Source organism: Paramacrobiotus metropolitanus, unplaced genomic scaffold (assembly GCF_019649055.1).
Source record: "Paramacrobiotus metropolitanus isolate TYO unplaced genomic scaffold, Prichtersi_v1.0 Parri_scaffold0000016, whole genome shotgun sequence".
NCBI lineage: Eukaryota > Metazoa > Tardigrada > Eutardigrada > Parachela > Macrobiotidae > Paramacrobiotus > Paramacrobiotus metropolitanus.
This window is the reverse complement of record NW_026570236.1, coordinates 137,312-158,375: the sequence shown is the minus strand read 5'-3', so window position 1 is coordinate 158,375 and position 21,064 is coordinate 137,312. Positions and strand designations below refer to the sequence as shown.

At 41.1% G+C, this 21,064-nt stretch overlaps 5 protein-coding genes across 7 annotated transcripts; 2 read left to right on the top strand and 3 right to left on the bottom strand.

The window, feature by feature from the left end:
• Window positions 1–343: 343 nt before the first annotated feature.
• On the bottom strand, window positions 344–1,639 carry LOC129585348 (uncharacterized). The gene is made up of 4 exons (XM_055477985.1): window positions 1,437–1,639; window positions 1,041–1,219; window positions 725–838; window positions 344–601 (listed from the first exon to the last, which is right to left on the bottom strand). The coding sequence occupies exons 1-4, from the start codon at window positions 1,507–1,509 to the stop codon at window positions 548–550; spliced, it is 420 nt and encodes a 139-aa protein (XP_055333960.1). The 5' UTR covers window positions 1,510–1,639; the 3' UTR covers window positions 344–547.
• Window positions 1,640–2,776: 1,137 nt separating this feature from the next.
• Window positions 2,777–3,580, bottom strand: LOC129585216 (cytochrome c oxidase subunit 7C, mitochondrial-like). The gene is made up of 3 exons (XM_055477816.1): window positions 3,330–3,580; window positions 3,097–3,221; window positions 2,777–3,016 (listed from the first exon to the last, which is right to left on the bottom strand). The coding sequence occupies exons 1-3, from the start codon at window positions 3,450–3,452 to the stop codon at window positions 3,013–3,015; spliced, it is 252 nt and encodes an 83-aa protein (XP_055333791.1). The 5' UTR covers window positions 3,453–3,580; the 3' UTR covers window positions 2,777–3,012.
• Window positions 3,581–3,798: 218 nt separating this feature from the next.
• Window positions 3,799–14,231, top strand: LOC129585215 (disintegrin and metalloproteinase domain-containing protein 10-like). Of its 2 annotated transcripts, XM_055477815.1 has the most exons (14): window positions 3,799–3,943; window positions 4,015–4,133; window positions 4,553–4,670; window positions 4,735–4,943; window positions 7,690–7,831; window positions 8,325–8,546; window positions 9,171–9,660; window positions 10,240–10,426; window positions 10,807–10,991; window positions 11,113–11,296; window positions 12,018–12,524; window positions 12,896–13,131; window positions 13,204–13,377; window positions 13,493–14,231. In XM_055477815.1, the coding sequence occupies exons 4-14, from the start codon at window positions 4,874–4,876 to the stop codon at window positions 13,913–13,915; spliced, it is 2,820 nt and encodes a 939-aa protein (XP_055333790.1). In that variant the 5' UTR covers window positions 3,799–3,943; window positions 4,015–4,133; window positions 4,553–4,670; window positions 4,735–4,873; the 3' UTR covers window positions 13,916–14,231. The 2 variants fall into 2 exon arrangements, with proteins under 2 accessions (XP_055333790.1, XP_055333789.1); XM_055477814.1 differs by having other exon boundaries at window positions 3,808–4,133.
• A 569-nt stretch (window positions 14,232–14,800) lies between these two features.
• Window positions 14,801–18,134, top strand: LOC129585441 (spliceosome RNA helicase DDX39B-like). 2 transcript variants are annotated; one of them, XM_055478109.1, is made up of 7 exons: window positions 14,801–14,895; window positions 15,100–15,424; window positions 15,996–16,076; window positions 16,320–16,768; window positions 17,006–17,142; window positions 17,230–17,408; window positions 17,621–18,134. In XM_055478109.1, the coding sequence occupies exons 2-7, from the start codon at window positions 15,199–15,201 to the stop codon at window positions 17,848–17,850; spliced, it is 1,302 nt and encodes a 433-aa protein (XP_055334084.1). In that variant the 5' UTR covers window positions 14,801–14,895; window positions 15,100–15,198; the 3' UTR covers window positions 17,851–18,134. The 2 variants fall into 2 exon arrangements, with proteins under 2 accessions (XP_055334084.1, XP_055334083.1); XM_055478108.1 differs by lacking the exon at window positions 14,801–14,895 and having other exon boundaries at window positions 14,902–15,424.
• Window positions 18,135–18,179: 45 nt separating this feature from the next.
• On the bottom strand, window positions 18,180–20,913 carry LOC129585442 (prohibitin-2-like). The gene is made up of 8 exons (XM_055478110.1): window positions 20,615–20,913; window positions 20,473–20,554; window positions 19,843–19,922; window positions 19,594–19,778; window positions 19,317–19,442; window positions 19,103–19,210; window positions 18,592–18,669; window positions 18,180–18,490 (listed from the first exon to the last, which is right to left on the bottom strand). The coding sequence occupies exons 1-8, from the start codon at window positions 20,748–20,750 to the stop codon at window positions 18,380–18,382; spliced, it is 906 nt and encodes a 301-aa protein (XP_055334085.1). The 5' UTR covers window positions 20,751–20,913; the 3' UTR covers window positions 18,180–18,379.
• Between the last annotated feature and the right edge of the window lie 151 nt (window positions 20,914–21,064).

Here is a 21,064-nt window from a genome sequence, read left to right as displayed (position 1 = left end):
AACATTACAATTTAAAAGGTGAGGTGGACGCCTTAAGGAAACCCGGGTCTGGGCAGCTTTTCTCTTAAAGCAAAACTGTAGATCTAGAGAATGATAGCGCACATCCAGGTGTATGTAACTGCGCTTTATTTAAAAGAGTTTTGTTGGTTTACCGGCTAATCGTCTAAGTCCTACGGGTAATGCTGCAGGTATCACTCTAGGTAAATTAGGCGACGGTCAACTAAAATTTGGGTGGATTTGCACACCAAGTCACCAACAAATAGAGAACTATACTTATTACAGTACAATTTTTGCGATGATGTGATCTGTGGACATTTAGCGGCCTAGTCAACAATACATATAATTTCGAAAAGACGCTCATTTTTTTATTGTAAAGCAAAATCATTCGGCAATTACTCAATAATCACTGCATCCCTGACAAGAGGTGGTCTGTAAAGAAAAGCTTGTATAAAGAAGAACAAATTATGTCATCTCATTCCACTAATAACTAAAAACCAACGCTATCAGTTTACCAGAAAACGTTTTATATTAAACAAGTTTCAAAAGTTTAAGCACGTCGGAATTCCAGGGAAGAGTTGTGAACCGATGGACTGTCGCGTTTCTACAAACGGAAAAGGCAAAACTTTGCAAGTATTTGGCAAACGATGGCTCGTTAGTTACAGCGTCATCTTTTTTTATATAAATATAATATAGAAAAACAGGTACATAATCACCGTAATCTTACCAAGGTCATTTCGTTGTCGTTCTTAAAAATCAAATTCACCGACCACGTCAATCCATCGCTGTTGGTATATCTGCCTTCCAGAGTTTTTGCTCCATCGTTCCAGTTTGTGGTGCTCTGCAAATAAAAATTATTCTAAGTTTATGGAAGACCCACCGCGAGAAAATTAATAGTAGTACAGCACGGCACTTCTCCTCGTATATGTACTTTTTTTTCGTATCACATATAAATGCGCAACTTACCCATTTAACATAAAAAATATGGGCTATAAAACCTCTAAACACTTAATTAAACTGATAGTCTCATATGGGTAACTGACCTTAACAGTTTTTCCGCTAGGCAAAGTTTGAGTTTGTTCCTGGCCAAGCTTAAAGCGCAAGTCCTGCTGACGGTTCAGATCCGGCTGGGCAACAGTCATTACATATTCGTCGCCTTCCTTTTTCAGAGTGACCTCGTTCTTCGAGTTGTTAATGTCAGAAGCCACTTGCTCAGTATATCCTAAACATCGAATTGATAATATTTTATTAGTTCTACGTACATGTACCAAAGTTTTTACAAATAATCTGGTACGTATACGTATGTTTCAGCTAAAAAGCAGTTTTGGCAGTTACTTCCAGAAATCATCAAACATCATATATAAATATGATACTTAATATTTCGAGTACTTTCGTGTACTAATTGTGAGTAGGATAAAAATTAATACTGAAATACTAACCAACACTGGTGAAAAAGGCGGCACCGTTAGGATCTTGGCCGACGCTAACAAATTTGCCGGTGGGAACAGCCATGGTATATCAGTAATTCGAGATTATAGACTCAACTGGTAATTTTGGTATAAAAACCGAAAAAGTACAGTCGAAGAGGCAACAGCAAAACTTTTTATGACGGTTGAAATGTAGTTTGCCATTCCTATGCATCTACCACTTTATATACGTATGGCCAGACGTTTCCGGAATACGAATTGCCGGATCCGAAATCGTTTGAGGCAAGGACTATTTTGTACACTGCTTTTTGTGAAACCATCAAAACAATTGTAACAGTGGCGTGAAAGTGAGGTGGATGCCTCAAGGGAATTTGTTTCCGGGCGATGTACTGAATCATCTCTTGCAGACAAAAGCCCACAAAGAACAATTTTATTGCTTTATTTTTTCGTTTGTAGATAATGCGTCAAATGGAGCGAGAGTCATCTAGAATATTTTCCATCTAGAAATTATATTTTTTGTTAGGATAATTCATAACTGCGCAGATTTTACCGTCACCCGTGGGTGCGTTACGGCAAAAATATTTAAATCTGGCGCGGTACATAAGCGCTATGTACATCCGCAAACAAATGAATACTGTACAGCAGAACGGTGGAACACGTTTACTTTTGCCCCCTATATATAATTATCTTGTATGAAACAGCTCATTCGCGTATATTTTCAAATTTTTTTGAAAATACATACGTACTACGTTTACTGTAGAAGGAAATACTGAAGCCAGGATTTCAAACTTGCTCTAACTATCAAAATATTTTAATTATCGTCATTATTATATCGTTAATGTATAACGTTAATGCACACCGTTAATGCATAACAACTTGAAAGTTAAGTACTGTGCTTGAAATACTCATACAGATACTAAATCTCGCTCTGTACATTTTGAGAAATAAATCTTCATTTAAAAAAAAATTAAATCAAAGACATTACTTAATAGAATATCAATATTCTACGCTACGATTATTTCGGCTGTTTGTTATAAGTTTAAACTGTTTTACGGTCGTCTATCACGTGCCTATTAGGCTATAGTTTGCCGTGATTGTTTTTTGTTCCGCCGAAAATTTTCTTGCAATTTAACATAACTCCCACTGCAGTTTATTACAACTGACATTGTTTTTATGGAATCTGGCTGCTAATGTGTAAACATGACAGCTCAGCGTTATCGAAAATTAACACGAACATCATCTAATAAAATATTTGAATTCTGCGTGTCCGATATTGATCTGATCTTTTATTGTTACAATTCCGATATCGGATAGGGCAATCATGGGATGCTGCCTGAGTTAGGCACCGGATGTGACAACCGAGTTCGCACTGCTTTATTCCAGGACCAGACCGCGCAACAAAATGCAGCTAATTCTCACCAAAAACAGGAAAACCAGCGCGTCGAATCTTCTCGTTACGATAAATGCAATTCGTCAACGCAAGCAAATACAGTTCAACATTATTATCCGCGACTCTATATCTACACAGCTGAATATGCGCACCACGACAAAACAACAATCTCCTGTCTGTCACACAATTTCCACTCCTTTATCTGAAACAGAAGATTCACTCAATATTTTGATAAAATTTCGAAGAGCACCAGAACAATAACAAATGAATTTCGCTACATACTGGGGTGCATTCTTCTTCATCAGCTGATGACGAACCACAAGGAACGGAAGACCAAATCCGCTGGCAAAGAACGCTGTGTAGATAAGCGTGAACTTGTATCGGTTGGTTATGTCGAACGGAAGGTTCTACAATGTATAGATCAATCATAAACCATGTTTCCAGAGGAAGATCTCCGCAAAACCCGAAACGCAACATTTGTATAACCAGAAACGGCGAAACGCATTCATTCATACCTCGCCAGGGTTGCCACCTTCATCATGGTGATCACCACTCCGTCGACTCTTGCTCGTAGAGAAGTTCTTCTTTCCACGGGCAGTTCGCGTAAAAACGCGAGTGAACAGTCTGGAGGCGAGCATTCTTACGACGAATCCAGATAGTTTCCAAAATATAAATCTCCACACGGGTATACGAAACCAAAGGATCCAAAACTCACTGGAAAATGAAATAATCCAATATCAATAAATTCTTTGATTTTTAATGATTTATCCTGAATTTTCACGCAACCCCAGCCAAGAGGCTGGTTACTGAACGTTCCCTGTATCGGCTACAGTTTCAAGCCAGTCTAACAGGGACTATCTACTGAGCAATATTGGCCGGCGTCCATTGGCTACCCATTTAAATGTCGAAATACCATTGGCCGACTGCCAGATAGAAGGAGCCGCCTTGATTTTCCTTGAACTCCGTCTAAACCAGTTGAACTCTCAAACGAGTCAACTCTGTCTTTCTCAAGAATGAACCTGTGAGTGTGCATATTCTAAACTTGGAAAACGAGTCCAACGATTGAATTAGTCGATATTTCCAACAAAGAAGCTTATGGGGGATTGGGTGTGATTTGGATTTTTATCTGGTAAATTAAAACGGTTTTATCGTCACATTTTTTCGAGATTGAAGCATCAATCATTCCTACTGTTTGCTCAGACACACCGGACCGCGGGCAGGATGTAATCGCATTCCACGATTATTCTGGATCTTTGTTGTTGCACTGGGAGAAACATTCTGCTCACGGGTCAGGTCGAATGGGATTGTAAGCGTCAACGGTGAGTCTAATTTTCTTTTATGGACATTTTTACATGTATTGAGCTTTTAAGTTTTAAACGAGCGCGAGTGGTGAACATCCGAAGTGTACAACTGATCTGTCAGTGCGGATACTGTTTCCTCTCATCTTTTCCGATCTACTACGACTGTATTTAAACATTTGACTGAATTGAGCGTCTCTATAGATAAAAAGTGGGTTAATCGTTGCTCTGTCCCGTGCCTGTCCCTCTCAGACGTTTACACACATCGCCGCAGTCGCAAACGCTTCACAATTTGACGCTTTTTGACTGAAAAGTTTTCAAATTAGGCTTAGGACTCAAAAGGATGATCGTGTTTGTTCATGTTCTTGGATGGTCGTCCACATCCATGGAATACCACATTTTCGTTTATTAAATTAATGCGTATTATTGGACATTTTCAGCGTGTGGGATGCACACTGCATGGAGCATTCTGGCTGATTGCCCGGAAAGTGAAACATGCTTGTGATGAATGCTGCCCAGTTAATGAATCACTGTAACAGTATCGACAGTTGGCCAACGGTAAGAAAAAAAATTTAAATCGCGCACCACTTGAAAACGCTTTTATTTGTTTTAAAAAATACAGGTTTCCTATGCGTTGCACCTCTGATATTTCCACGCCAATGTTTTGTGTTTGTTGATGTGGATGCGTGGGATTCCGATCGATCTTTCGTATTTGATGCCGTTGAGTGAAATTCCCTTGGTTGTCCACACCGATCTCAGCGATGCAATGGAGATGTTATTATTCCTGTTCGATGGTTCCTTACTTGATATTTTACATAATATTGATAGAGGGTGAGTGGTCATACAATGGCATTTGTGTACGGCACTACATTGTCCTAGGTTGTAAAGAGTTTCCGGTTGGTTATGCTATGATGTTTTTCACCGGCTCTCGGTGATGTTTGTGGTTGTGAGCTGCAGAAAAAGCGTCGGACAGGGTGGTCTGCTTAGCACCCATAACGTGGCATTGTAGGCATCTATGAGCCACTTGAATTAATCCGCGAGGACGGATTTTCGCGGATAAATATTCCTCCGAGCCACAGACGCAAAAAATTTACATCTTGTCAAAGTCGTGAAATTCAGTAATTTTGTTATCTCTGAACTCTGAAGGGTGATTCCTACACGGCTTGCTTGTAAAATTTTGTGGATTTCGATAACCATAAACCGATATGAATACTTCCACAGAATAGTGATCACTATTTTTAGATTTATGACTGGAGTAGCTTTAATTCAGCACAGTTACATATTTACGCCCTACATTTTTTCGTTTCGGAGGAATACACCATTTCGTCGTGTGGATTCGAAAATTAAGGGTGTTTTTGGCACAGTTTAGGAGTTTTTCCGTTACGTATGTAGTTTATTCACTTTCGTGCGAAGCGGGTGCTCTTATTACAACTTATACGGTTTTAGTGATATACAGCTTAAATGGTAGACTTAAATAGAAGCAGCTCAACATTTTTCAGTGTGCTTAGAGTTTTTTTTGTTGTGTTTAAACTTTTTGTGAAAGAGCTCAAACGGCGTTACATTCCTTCCTCACCGCTGGCGCTGACTCGCCGAGTGCTTCCGTGTGTTTTTTCTTTGTGGTTTATAGTTTGTGTTAAATTCAGGCTGGTGGTTATATCACGAGTTTTTGCCATGCATATGGATATATATTGATCAGAGAGTGCGATAAAATCACTTTTCGTGTCAGCAGACTCTGACGATGGAGTGAAAAATGCTGAAAGCAGGATCTGCAGTGGCATCGAGCGAGAATCAGCGCTGATTGTGAGGAGTGGTTATGATTCATTAAGTCGGCTGGACAACAAAATTTGGGTCGTTTGATTAACGGCGCAATGCATTTCACCACATTAAAATGGAAATTTTATTTACTAGTAGATTCGGCGAGATTTTGTTCAGACTTCAAATTAGTGAAATTACGTCCTCGCAAAATCGTTATTCCAGTTTTGGTAATGACTTTTTTGCTGAATGTGTTAAGTTAGTAACTTTACAAAGGATTTTAATTCATGGAAAATCTGATCTGAACAAAAATAAATTGTTAGTTGAATTTTATGTTGCATTGGAATCTTTTTTTTAGCTAAAGTTGGCTAGAAAGAATGATTTTTTGAAGATTTTTTGGAGTGTTATTTGTTTATCGAAGCCCGTAGGTGCCAAGAAGGAATAAGTTATGCTTGGTTGCAGTTTGCATTTATGCTTTACTTTCTGTCAGCATGTTGTCGTTCATGCTTTCCATACCTGGTGATGCAATCAAACATATTTGTAAGTAACTGGAAAGTTATTCATTGGCGCTTGCGGCTTGTGAAATATGCACAATGATGCCTGAAAGGCACAAAGTAATTAATCACTAATTTAGCTGCAGTTAATAAAGTAATAAATTGGAATGCGTAACGAACGTGCATTGTATACGCTGCTTAAACTGCACGGGGTGTATTGTCCATACGTTTGGATTAATTGACATACAATAATTATTGTACAATATTTCCCTCGTCAGAGAGTAATGTTGGATTAATGTAGTGACTGCATGTTTGAGCAATCAGTAGTATTTAATTTGAATTTATTAGTTGTCATTGCTCATGGTCAACGATTCTACGGTCGTCGCAGTTTGTTTGCTGGCAGAACGATCAGTCTGAGTTTTTTATGCATTGTTCGCAGTATGGCTGATTAATTACTGCGGATTCTGCATGATTGGCTGCCGTTCTGAAAGACGCACTTGTATCCATTTTTATACAAAATTGCTTTGTTTCGAATTTTTTGCATCAGCAGAGAATAATTTTTTGGTACGACTGATAAGAGCATGGTTTTTAAGACAAGACGTGTACGTTCGCAGTTCTCAGGAAAGAAATTCGTATTAAAATTGGATATCGTGGCATAAAAAGTAAAAAGATTATTTGATTTACCATACTATTAGTCAAACTGGACCATGGCTGCTTTGGCATGCATTAGGCATTTTAGTTATTTGCTGTGGGCAGGCACTACGAAAATCATGGATCAGCTGTCTTAAAACGTGATAAGATGATAACTTTGAGGAAAGAAAAAGATCTTGGTTATTTTTTCAGGTTTGAGAGTCGTAGTACTCTGCAGTCGTTAAAGTCGTTTTTCGGTTTTTAAAGTACTGTAGTGTGCTTGCGTATGTGCTTCATGTCATTTAGTTGATAGCTTTTGGTTTTAAAACTGCAGGTTTTGATTTTGGCTAAGGGCATGTCTGTGATTGGGATTTTGTGTTGTTTCCTTGTTGCTGTAGGATGAAAATTTAATGGACATTTGTACCGTAATGGACTTTACATGTAGTGCGGTGTCCGTGGCGTTGTTAACTTTTTAGTCTCGTTCCACCGTGAACACGATGATGAACGGTACCGACTCCATTTAGCACGTCGTCAGGCCTAAAATGTATTTAATGTGGCACGACCACTTCCGCCCTACTGTGAGAGTTTATTGTCATACCTAGTTAATGATAGATACACATATTTCGATGCGTTGCATCGCTGTGTATGGGTCTAGTGTAAGGTACCGTAGTGTTATTACTAACGTTCTTTTACATTTGCAGTGGCACAGGGGATCCCGTTAGACCGCTTTGTACGGCATTATGAAACTTTGTCGTATGATCATCAAGCGCTTCATGCTCGAGCTCGACGCTCCATAAAGGATGATGCTGCAGAGGTTGAGTTCAAGTTCAAATCTCATCAACGGTAAATATCACTAGATGGACGTTAATAAATGCCGTGTCACGTTTATGTATCGGTTTTGATGATGTTTTTCACCTGCCATAAGTAGGGATTAATAACATTTCCAAAGTTATTCTCAAGCTCACAAAACCCCGATTTATTGTCGATGAAATGCGAACGATCATATTACTTGCTAATTTGCCGGTGATATCATCTGTAGTGATACCTGTGTTAAGTGGCACCGTGACACATAGTAACAAAATTTTTGAGATTATTTGTAATTCTAATTCTTTGTATCACTTTGTAGGTAGTGTTTTCAGAAATTAAAATATTAGTTTTTGAAATGGCTTTATCTCATCTTTTGGAAATTTCTCTGAATGAAGTGAGAACTTAATCGACAGTGGTCGATTGACTTTTTCCTGTGACTTCTGTAGTGTTACTCTTTCTGACTGTTTCCTGTAACTTTGAAAATTGAAAATGGTTGTCGTTGCTACAAAAGATGATGTTCATGTTACAGGGATTTCCATTTGAAATTACATCCGGATAACTCAGCGTTTACTGCCGACCATGTGATTACCGATGGAAGAGGACGGGCGATCAGCGTTGACACTTCCTTCTTGTTTGATGGAAATGTTGTCGGTGTAAATGATTCGACTGTTCATGGTGCCATTAAGCAAGGAGTATTTGAAGGAAAAATTTATCTCGACAATGATACGTTTATTGTGGAATCTGCCAACAAGTACGTTTTTCATAACAATGGACAAGGTCTTTCTACTCTTTATTCTGATGCAGTAAAACTGCAGCATAGCACAAGTAACCATTAAACAAACAAACGATGCATTATTCCTTTGCACCTTTACTAGGAAATAGGGCGCTCTTTCGTAGAGATTTTAGAGACTTTTGATAGGTGTCTTATCTGACCGAATGACGTTAGAAAAATTGGTTTATAAGCTGATTTCCTAGTATTTTGCCTGAAGTTTTCCAGGTGAAGCTGCATTAATTATGTATTCGCTTCTTTAGATAGACATTGCTTATGGTTACGTACTTCAACGCAAATAATATGGAATTGTCGAATATTTTTCGGCTTTTTCGTAAACACTGATAGTCGTATAATTTCTGCAGTTATCTGATTAAAATTAATTTAATTAATTATTGCTACAGGAAAGAGCTTCCCTGCTTTTTCTATGATATTGTAGGGCTAATGTTGCCTAATTTGATAACCTTCAGTGTTTATGCAAACAAGCATCGCCAAAAATTATGGGCATCCAAATCCATAAACTGTTCCACTTAACATGGGACAGGTCACTGGGACAGTACCCAGAATCTAGTAGTATCACAATATTTAATTTTTTCTTACCCGCAGATATTTCAAAGGACCAAAGAGCTTTCATTCCGTGATATATTCCGAAAGGAATGTTTTGATTCCTTCCATCGCTGGTAATATTTCCGTGCCGCATGAAGCGCACAGTGGCTCATGCGGCTTATCGGATCCAGTCCGAGATTGGATGCGCTCAGTGCAGAATTCCGCTGAACCCGCCATCGATCCAGCCATACCGGAGAATGAAGTGTGGATATCGCCGGCGGACAAGTATTCCCGGGCAAGAAACGTCAATAGTACGCGGAGAAAACGAGACGCTCCAGCGGACACTGACAAGAACCGACTATGCAATTTGTACATTCAAACTGACAAGTTCCTTTGGGATGCCGTGTATGAGCGAGAAAAAGATGACCAACGGACACGGGAAGAAATTCTGGCCATCATTTCTAGTCACATTAAGGCCATAACGCGGATTTATGGCAATCACAAATTTGGTGATATTGTTGGGATCCAGTTTGCCGTTCAGCGCACAACGGTATGCTTTCGACGAGTGTCGGTTGCTTTTTTTTGTGATATGAACTTGATTTTTTGAAAATTGCCATACATCAGAGGATTTTTTGATTTGTAATTTTAGTCAGATGCTTGCTAAACTGTCACGCGTGAACTTAGCATTTCATTATGTTTTGGTAACTACTAACTACTGTAAAAATTCCTGGTTCATTCAAGCGTACGCTATTTCCTAATCCAGCGCAGATTCAGTTTCCTTGCATAAAATGCCTTCTAGTTTTGAATTTTTTTAATATTGCCTTTTATGTCCACGCGCAGCATGAAGATTTGCACATGAGAAGCAGGTCATTTGAGCAAAACGAGTGTTTCGTTTTGCGGTCAATGAAAATGCGAGTTAGTCAGGCAACGAGCCGTTTATTTATGATTAGCGTGTAATTGGGGAGTGTGGGGAGGTGGTTGACATGGTGCATGCCGTAGTGGTCGGCGAGAGTGTGTTGCCTTGTTTAGGACGTTTGGGTGCTCGTGCTGGTTTTCGTGTGGTGGGCTCTGTTTACATGTGCTCGGTGTGGTATTACGCTTAACTGAATATGTGTTGGTATGATTGCAGATCAATGACAGTAGCAGCTGTGCCAGTGAGGATCGCAATCCGTTTTGCCAGAAATACCTTGATGTCTCCAATCTGCTCAATTATAATTCCATGATGGACCATTCGAGTTTCTGTTTGGCCTTCTTGTTTACCTACCGGGATTTTTCTGGCGGCACTTTAGGATTGGCATGGGTGGCGTCGGCAAATGGTAATAATGCAGCAGTTTTCCCAGGCACTGCTGGCATCTTTGAGAATTTCATTACTGGCGGCTGGAGAAAAAAAGCTAAAATTTAAAGCTTTATTTTTTATGAGACAATTTAAAAAAAAATATAACGTTTTTTATTGTTTGGAAGTTGATGTCAAATATGTGACATTCAGAGCACGTGACATAAAAGTAAGGGAAATAACAAGTTTTATTATCCATTCTGATGTTTAGTCGATAGGTAAGGTACAAAGAAATCTCTACTGGTACCACGTTAGCTTCGGGTCTGACATTTGCAATGTGTCTCCAAGAATGTGTTTGATACTACCACAGATTCACATAGCACTTGCGAGATAATTTTGCCAATAATAATTTGTGATTTTTAGGCCCATCTGGTGGAATTTGTGAAAATTACAAGAAATATACGGAGACGGTCGGTGGCAAGCGCGTGCAAACAGCCAAAAGCCTAAATACCGGTGTAATAACCTTCGTCAATTACGGTAATCGGGTGCCGCCGACGGTGTCTCACCTTACACTCGCCCACGAGATTGGTCACAATTTTGGAGCCGCGGTAATTACCCTAATGATACGCGGTCACTGTGAAACTTGGTTATTAACGTAAAATTTGTTTGTTGTGATTGTACGGTGGCCTGATTTTCTAATGATTTGTTTCTTCTTTCTCCGCTCTCCAGCATGATCCACCCAATGCACTGTGCCAGCCAAATGGCGCTGCCGGGAATTACATCATGTATCCGAGCGCAACGAACGGCGATCGACCCAACAATGACAAATTCAGTCCGTGCAGTATTGAGAATATGACGGCGGTGCTCAAAGCCGTCTTGACGCAGATGAACGGCAAACGGAACTGTTTTGTCCGTAAGTTATACAAAAAGGTGTATATAATATTATGGTAATTGTCATTGTTGAATTATGGTGTGGATGGAGGCTGTGGAGTGGCTGTTACGTCCGGCTGTAGTGAAGGTTTTTGGCCGTGGTGCTCAAAACGCAGATAGCATGACGTCGTAAAATGTAAAGTTGTCAAGTGTGTTAACTAATATTGCTAAGAGCAACCTTTTTCAGAAAAAAATTGTTAAATACGAATTCTTCATAACATCGCCGTTATGAGCATTCGAAGGTACTAGTGAGTAACGGATCGGCATGAGTGGCTTAGACTTACAGTAATAAAAACTCTTGCTTGATACTCTTGCATTTTTGTACTGTAACAGCGATTATTAATTTATTCAGTAATATGGGACGTATTATTCCTGTTGATTGTTGATTAGTTAAAATTTCTTTATGCAGAAGTTTTATGCTTGCCTGGTTGTGTTTAGAAAGGTTTCCGCCTTTGTACTATATGAGTATGTTGTAAACTGGTTATGACTCTGTGTTTGGATTTTTTATAATGATGCAAATTATACCCAGCGTTGACGGCAGTAGAGTTTTCAGGTCGTTATCGCTTAATGATAGGCTTATGGTAATTCACTGTCACTGATTCATTGTTAGTTTGCCGCGTTTGCATTTTAGATCGTGGGAATTACAATAGCCGTGACTAGCGTTTATGTTTATTTGACAATTTAATAAAAACTAATTTTTGCAGCGAATGACTTGGCTTACTGTGGAAATAAAATCTACGAGAAAGGAGAGGATTGCGACTGTGGATACAATGTGGACGAGTGCAAGGAAAAATGTTGTTATCCCCGCCAGATTGAAGATCAGTGGGTGAAAGAGCGCGCCAAGCCATGCACACTGCGCTATTCGCCAGAGTTAGCCCGCCACTACGACTGCAGTCCTTCACAAGGACCGTGCTGCACCAACGACTGCACTTTCACGGCGCACGGTACCGAGATCCCTCAGCAGTGCCGAGAGGCCACCGAGTGCACTGAAGCGGCCCAGTGTCGTCCCGATAATGCCACTTGCCCGGCGCCCGTGCCCAAACCCGATATTACTCCCTGTGATAATAATTCCAAAGTCTGCAAGGGAGGAGAATGTAATGCCTCCATTTGTTTGTTGTTCGGCATGGAACAATGTTTTTTAACCGAGGATAAGGTGCCTCGGAACAGGGAAGGGAAGGAAGCCATGTGCTTCGTTGCTTGCCAGTTCAAAGGTATTTAATTCGCGGTAGAAATTTTAAATAGGGAATGTTGCGTTGAGTGGTAGTGGTACAGTGCGAGTATGGTCATTGAGATATTGTTATGGTTTATAGATCAATTCGGATATGGTTTCAGAAGTACAGTTGCTGTAACTTTTTGGGTAATTTTTCGGCATTGTTGTATGGGTGCAGTGTCTAACGTCTAACTTAGTCCCTCTTCGTTTCAATTACCCTACATCGTAGTGTCAAGGCTCAATGTAACCCATGTTTCGGTTATATGAGTGTGGTTCGTTAGAGTTTTGTAGAGCAAACAAATAAAGTAAATAGCATATTGCACGTAATTTTTTGTTGGACATGGATTTGACAAAGCTTGGTTTTATTCTTAGATCGACCGGAAAGTTGTCAAAGTACCAGAGATAAAAGTTTTCCAGTCAGGAACGCGTATAACGTTACCATTAACGGTGGCATTCGACTGCGCCCAGGTGCGCCGTGCAACAACTTCCGAGGATATTGTGATATTTTCTATCGTTGTCGACGGGTGGATGGTGATGGTCCATTGCGACGGTTGACCAACAATTTATTTAGTCAGGAAGCACTCGAAAGTGCTGGTGCTTGGGTTACGGTACGTAATTTTATTTCGACTTTTGAACCTGCGCGGGTCAGTGTTCATTAACCATGATATCTTTTCTTACAGACAAATTGGTGGGCTGTCATGTTAATGGGAATCGCCTTGATTGTTGTTATGGGATGCTTTATCAAGTGTTGCGCCGTGCACACCCCGAGTTCCAACCCGAAGAAGCGTCCAGCACGACGGTTAGCTGATGATTGGCATTCGATCAGTTCCACCCTGCGCAGAACTCGTCGTTCGGTAATATTGCAGTAACATTTAAATGATTGCGAAATTAAAACACGAGATTTGTTTATTTATCCGTGGAATGCACGCATTAGTGTCATAGGAATTGAAGTACTTTATCGGTTTTTAGCGGCCTGACGGTGTCCGGCATCATCGCGACCGCGTTCCTAGACACCGTGACCCCCGCCATGGACGCGGAGGTAACCGCCGCCGCAGCCAGCCTCCTGCCGAAGCCAGCGCCCCGGTCGATGCCACGACGACATCGGCAGCCATTCCCCTGGTGCAAGTGCACGAAGCGCCGCCTCCCTATAGTGAGGTGATCTCCGAAACCAACCACCCACCCTTGCCCATCCCGCCTAATAAAAACGGCGGACCACCGCGCGGCCATCGCAAGAACCGTAAAGGTGCGGGCCCGTCGTCTTCCGCCGCTGTTCCCCCTCTCAGCAATGCTCACCGCTCATCGGACCAACCGAGTTCCTCACAGGTACCCCCGCCGCTGCCTGGACGGAACCCGCATTATGTGAAGAAGGATCAAAATGGCAGGAAAAAGTGAAGAGATTTGTACGCTTTTGTATTATCCCGTGTTTGGTGTGTATGGATGGGAATTTGGATGAATCTGTTGTGGACTCTGTTGTCCGTATATTGATCAATGTGGATATAGCTTTTATTGTTGTGTTGTTGGTTTGTTTTGTTATTGTGTCGCCTCGCTTTTACCCGTAATAGATACCCGTGCCATAATACGCACTTCCTCTGACCTTAATTTTGATTTTGGTCTGTTTTGATTGTGTCATTTTGCGCTGTTAACCTTTGAGCAAGAGAATTCACGATTTATGATCGCTTGCCGCATGAAATAAAAAACCCGCAAATTTGATGCATACGTGACTCGTGAGAGAGAAGCCGAAAGGCGAAAACGACATCCCAACTTATTATGCATACATGTGACCGCAGTCTATGTAGCCGAACATAAAAAGTTTGGTCGGGATGCGGTTCGGCGGTTACTGCTCTAAACAAAGTAAAAAACTCTGTTTTAGATCATATCTCTTTACGCTTAGGTCGTGGGAAATCAAGGGAGAGAAACGAATACGAGTACTGTATTTAAATTTCTATCGTGGAAGGAATATCTGTACAGATTTGGTTTGCCTTCTGCGCAATTAAAAATGTACAGTTTTTACAGTAAAAAATTAACTTTGCGATATCATTCATCCAGAGCATCGCCAGATGTTCCAGAGCAAAATTAATTTTCATAATCAATTTTAGCTGTTTCCTTTTGCGGTCGCGTCCGCGGGTATTGGTCCGTGTCAGTATACGTGACCTGCACAAATGCTGTCCATGAGGCATCAGTCCAAAGGCCAGTGTTTTGCGACTGCTCCCGTACTACTCGTTCTCTGTAGTGGTCTCTAGTGGCGCTTTGGCCTTTGCCTGATTACTCGTAAAATGACATGCCCAGTTATCGTTCAGGTTTAGTGATCGACATTTGCATCTGTTGTTATCTTTCCAGGAAGTTTTAAGGTGTTAAGTTTTAACGGAGATCTTGTAAGTTATAAATTTAAAACTTTTATTAATAATCTATCAGAATTCTATGGTATAAGCAAGAGTACTCGCCATGACGCACCCAAGTACAGCCCAGTGGTAGACTGACCCGCATTGGACGCGGAAACTTGTCCAAGATTTTTCTAGCAGCCATTGCAGGCATACTAGACTGAAGCTGTAACTCCACTGCATCTGTGTATTTTGCAGTTTCCAGCTTTGTTTTCCGCTGTATCCGCGTCGTTTACCTTCCGCTGAATCCGCGCCTAATCTGTCGGTTTAGTTTTAACTTTTGTCCGCTGTGTCAGAATGGCGCTAATGCAAGCGTCTGAGGAAATTCTCGATTACGAGGACGCCGACGATGTGGTGGTGCCGAATGGCAAACACGATCACAATCTTGATGATCATGCGCTGGACTACATGCAGGAGGATTATGTGGGCGAGGCCAGCGTGCATACCGCGGAGTTTAAGGACCTTATGTTGAAACCCGAGCTTCTGCGCGCTATACAGGACGCTGGATTTAAGCATCCGTCAGGTAAGGTTGAAGCGATTCCCCAGTTTTGTTAGGGACGTGAAACCGGGAAAAACTAGAGCGGCCGTCGTAGCTTGTCGAAGCCTATGATAGATCAAAGCACACCAATAGTCGTATGCTTTGTCGGTTTGCCCTTCCGGTGCCGACACCGCCACAATGAATGGATGTCCGAATGGCGTTAAGAGCGGTGACTTTCCAGTTTCCAGCTTTTCATGTTTCGAACTTTTCAGCTTCTTTTTTTCTGTGTGCAACTGACCGCCGTGTAGTCGCGTACATACTTCTTAATAGTTCATATGCTGCTTACAGCTTTTTATTGCTTATGCGAAAAAAATGTACTTATTAGTTATTTGTACTTATCAGTTATAGTTATTTGTACTTATCGGCTGTTTGCACAATTTTAAACACTTAAAAAATAAAATATTAAAAATAATTTACTTTGAATTAATGATTCAGTTATTAATACGGAATGTTTTAAAAAAAGAGTTCAGCACTGTAGCTGCAGGCAGTATTTCACTATTTCCTTTTTAATGTCTCAACATGTGTACGGTAAGTTCAAGCGTAATATTTTTTTTAGAAGTGCAGGCGAATTGCATCCCGAAAGCCGTACTGGGAATGGATTTGGTGTGCCAGGCCAAGTCCGGATTTGGCAAAACTGGTTCGTAATTTCAGTTTGTTGAAATTTCAGTTTTATTTATTAAAAAGCTTTTTTATGTTTTTTCTGTTCCGCGATTATATTTTCTGGTTGCTGGTAATGTAAATCTATTTATAAAATTAATAAAATTTGAAATTGTAAACTAATTGAGCAGTTTGTTTTGATGCACTTGTTTTTGTGGTTGCAGACTTTTTGGGAGCTGCTATTTCGATACTTTGCAATTAAAATACTTGTGTATTTTTGCAGCGGTCTTCGTGATTTCCACTCTGCAGGAACTGGATCCAAGCGATCCCAATCAGCCGTCCGTTATTGTCCTTTTGCCGACTCGCGAACTGGCCTTTCAGACGGCTGCTCAGTTCAAACGGTTCAAAAAGTACCTTCCATCCATAACGCTGTCGTTGTTTTTCGGTGGCATCGCGTACGAAAAGGACATCACGAACATTCGCAACCGCCCGGATCTGAACGTCATTATCGGCACTCCAGGTCGTTTAGCAGCGCTCGTCCGCGATAAGATTCTCAAGTTGGATCACGTTAAGCACTTCATCATCGACGAGTGCGACAAGATGTTGCACCAGGAAGACATGCGCGCGCAGATAAAGGTCATCTTCGACGCGACTCCGGCGAAGAAGCAAGTGATGCTATTCAGCGCCACGTTATCGAAGAAAATTATGCCGATTTGTGAAGAGTTTGTGCAGGTATCAAATTAAATCAGAATAAAATGAAAGCAACTTTCCAGTCTTCCACCGTGGTCACTTTTGCAATATGAACGCTTACGCCTTATGGAATGCATACAATCATATTCTTTCCGTGTCTTACTTCCTTATATTCTTTCTGTGTCTTACTTCCTTCATGTTTCTTATGTTTACGTTCTTATATGACTTTATAGCTTACGGTTTTCGCAGTAGTGAATGGTTTAAATGTTTTGTTTACAGGACCCATACAGGCATCTGGTGGATGACTGCGCCAAGTTGACATTGAAGCACATTGTCCAGTATTACGTGAAGATCACCGAAGCAGGAAAACTGGAATGGTTGATTCATATTCTGGATACCTTGGAGTATAATCAGATGTAAGTGATGTTTCACCTTATGTTGGCTTACGTATGTGGAGAGTTTTCAGCATTAGACCGTGTATTCATCATGGTTTGCTGCACTAGCATTATTTTCGTGAACACGGTGGACCGGGCGCAGATGCTGGGCACTCATTTGTTTGAGAACAATTACCCTTCCGTCATGATCCATTCAGGAATGGAGCAGATAGAACGACTGGCACGATATCAGCAGTTCAAGTCGTTTTCATCCCGAATTATGGTGGCTACCGATTTATTTGGTCGAGGTACATCATTCATTTAGTTTCGTGAAGTCGCAAGGTGTCTAAATTGTGATGGTGTAATATTGTACTGTATGTACATCATAATGTACCCTTTCTGTATTCTGAATGGAAAACAGTAAAAAGGAAAAACTTTATGGTGTGTACACTGTGTAGCTCGCACGCTCCAGGATGTTAAGCGGTCTTGTTCGTCGTTTTTTCTACGGTTTTTGCGTTAGGTATGGATATCGAGCGCGTGAACATCGTGATCAATTACGACTGTCCGTTCAACAGCGATCAGTATCTGCATCGGATAGGCCGGGGAGGCCGTTTCAATCGGAAAGGATTGGCCGTCACGCTGGTATCCGACGAAAATGATTGTAAGAACTTGTCCGCTGTTCAGGATCGGTTCGATATTGACATTGCTCCCATACCGGATGAGTTGGATGAAACTTTGTGGGCTAATTGAGACACTGCGGTCAGCGAGATAACCAGGGTGATTTTGCGGTGACGATGTTCGACTTCTGTTACTTTCGGCTTACTCAAAGTTCTCGTTTCAATGATCTTCGTGAGACAGGACAGCGGAGTTCTCTTAGGAACTTCAGAATTGGAATTATTTTGTTTCTGGCATTCGAGAAATACATCGTTATTACATTGATTTGAGCTGGTTACTGTGGCGCCAGTTGCGTTGCGCCTTTTCTTTTGTTCAGTGTTCAGTCGCAGAAACATTACGCAAATAAAGCATCTTCACGGCAGACTTATCAGCAGTAAACGATTTTCTGTTGCAATTTTTCCAGGCCAGTAAAATTAATTTTAATACGCGTATCATCTGCAACAAGATTTGTCACGTAGATGTCAATTAGCCAAACTATTAAGTAATTAAAAATCCAATCATGTTAGGGCCTCCCGCAAATACAATATAAGAAAAAGTAAAAGCAAAACAAATACAACCACACCACCTGCGATTGCAGTGTCGCAACATAACAACCGGAAATAAGTTATTTCTTGCTCGTCCCGGCCCTTGTTGCTCCTTGATCATAACCCAGATCAGTAAGGTTCAACATCAAGGTATTGGCATCCAAATAGGCACGATTATTAGACTGTGCGATCTAGTAAACAAACAAAAAATGTTAAGACATTTTCCAATTCTGATAGAGTTTTAATTAGCAAAATAAGTCGAAATGTATCAGATTCGTCAATGGTTGCTTACCGTTCTCGCGATGCTTTGCGCAGCACGGATTTTCCTCAGCTTCAAATAACCTGGATTTTTCGTCACAGCATCTCCTAAGTACACGAAGGAAACACAAGCTACCGTTAAAGAAACCGCATATAAATTTGGAATACCAAAAATAACACCATCTGCCACAATTTCCCGGGGAACTAATCAGATTACCAAAGACCACATCACACAGGAGTTGAAGAACTGTACCGCAATTATCGAACAGCCGCTAGCTGAAAGTCAGTGCTAAAAAACTTTCATCTGCCGTATTAAAAGACTGCCCTGATACTGTACGTATGTGATTACGATGAACCCCGGTGAGAAATATCTACGAATAACCGTAAACGTCGGAGTTCACCAAGAAAACATACGCCTCCCTGCAACTCAGCTCAGCTCTTCCCGCTACGGAAGAGCGATAAGCCCTGAGTTATCATCAGAAAACCCCAAGGAAATTGCCAATAATAATGCCCTATAAAATAAAGGTGTCGAAGAAAAAGGATATCAATAGTGCTGCTTGAGCTTCTCCTTCCGCTTGGACGATCTTCTGCTGGCGCTCCTGTTTGGCTTTCTCGACCAAAAACTGGGCCCGTTGTGCCTCTTGTTGAGCAACCTAATTAAAAATAAATTCCTCAATTTACTGTTCCAGATTCAAAACAACAAGCACAGCAATCTAAATATCCAAAACGAATATACCGAAAAATCATGCAAAACCGTACCTGTTTAGATTCAACGGCAGCGGTGTACTCTTTGCCGAAGCTCAACTCCGTAATGGCCACATCGTCCAGGATTATGTTGAAATCACGTGCTCGTTCAGTAAGTTCCTTGCGAACCAATAGCGAAACCTACAAAAAAAATCTTCCCTGAAGTACCGTGTAAAATTTGACAAAGAAACAAGAGACGAATACATAATTCGAAAAACAAAATAACTATAACTTTCTTTGTACGTCAGTCGCAAACTAACAGGAATAACTAATTTTAATAACAAAAAATTACCTGAGAACGCTGGGTGATCAGCTGGGATGCGTTGAATTTGGCCACCACCGATTTCAGGACCTCATTACAGATGGAAGGCAGAACTCGCTCATCATAATCGGTGCCCAGTTGGCGATAAATACGCGGCAGCGCCACGGCATCGGGACGGGCGAGAACACGGAGACTGATGTTAACCATCTGAAGATCTGTACCAAAAAATAAACATGTTTTATTCCAGTTATCCCAGACGTCTGTCAGCAAATGATTAACCTTTGCTTCCCGTTGGGGAGGAGATGGACCGGGGTCGGGAACGGATGTCATAGATAATCGGATAATGGAACCAAGGAATTCTGGAAACGAAAAATGTCAGGTACCCGACACCTGTACACTAATTTAAAACCCTCAATAAAATACTTAACAGTTTTAGAACAATCAGTACCAATAAATGTACCAAAAGAAGGTGTCCTAGCCGTTGTTAATCAAAGGGCTAAGAGCATTATCTAGAGGCAACATTAATGTCCGAACTCAGTAGCACCATCTCGATACAAACACACCTCAACGGTGACTCTTGGCTCGTTCTATGTTTTGGTAGTTCTAAGCCTAACAATTCAGCACTTCAAACAGCAGGGTATACCCGTGTACAAAGGTGTTTTGAGGGGATTATTGGATATTTAACCAACTCAACGAGGAATCAAAAATTTCAACTAAAGACTGGCTACACAATTTTTCCAAAATTTCTCTACTTGTAAGGGTTCGCGGCATTCGTCAACACTGCCGCAGAAATCGGCTCGAGTATCGATCGTAAAAGTAGATTAACCAAATTTTATGTCAACAGAAAATTCATAAACAGCAAACAGTTCCTGTTCAAATTTTGATTCCACGTTTTTGAGTTTGACTTGCCTGAAGTGGAGTCCTTCGGCGTACACTTCGTTCTGCACACCACCCAGTCGACTGAAGATGATGGCGCGATGACCACCCTCAACTGCAGAAGGAAACCGCGGTGTCCTTCACGGAACTGCACAGGGATGAAGCAATGGCGTACCTGTATACATGGACTGGGATACTCCGTAGGCCAGACCACCGGCTCCCACCAACAACTGCAATCCAATCCCCACACCGCGGCCGGGAACCTTACCGAGTCGCCCGAACAAATCCCCCACTTTTTTCCCCGTATCCATTATTCAACTGCTTGTGAGCCCCTACACCAAACTCTAATGTTAAGCTTAAAGCGAGTTAACACACCCGTTTGTAAATTTCGGAATACGATTTGAAAATAGGAAGTTATATATTTTTTGCTCAATCACAAACGAAAATTAATGCAACAAGCAGATGTTGTGACTTATGAACCACTGAAGTGACTGAACAGAGAACTGACGCAATCTATGGTAGCCTTTTCGCACTGTGGAACAGAATTACAGAACAGGGATATGATTGTATGCGCAGCGTAACAGATCCAGGGTTGTTTCGACTTTCGGTACTTAATAAGGAGGAA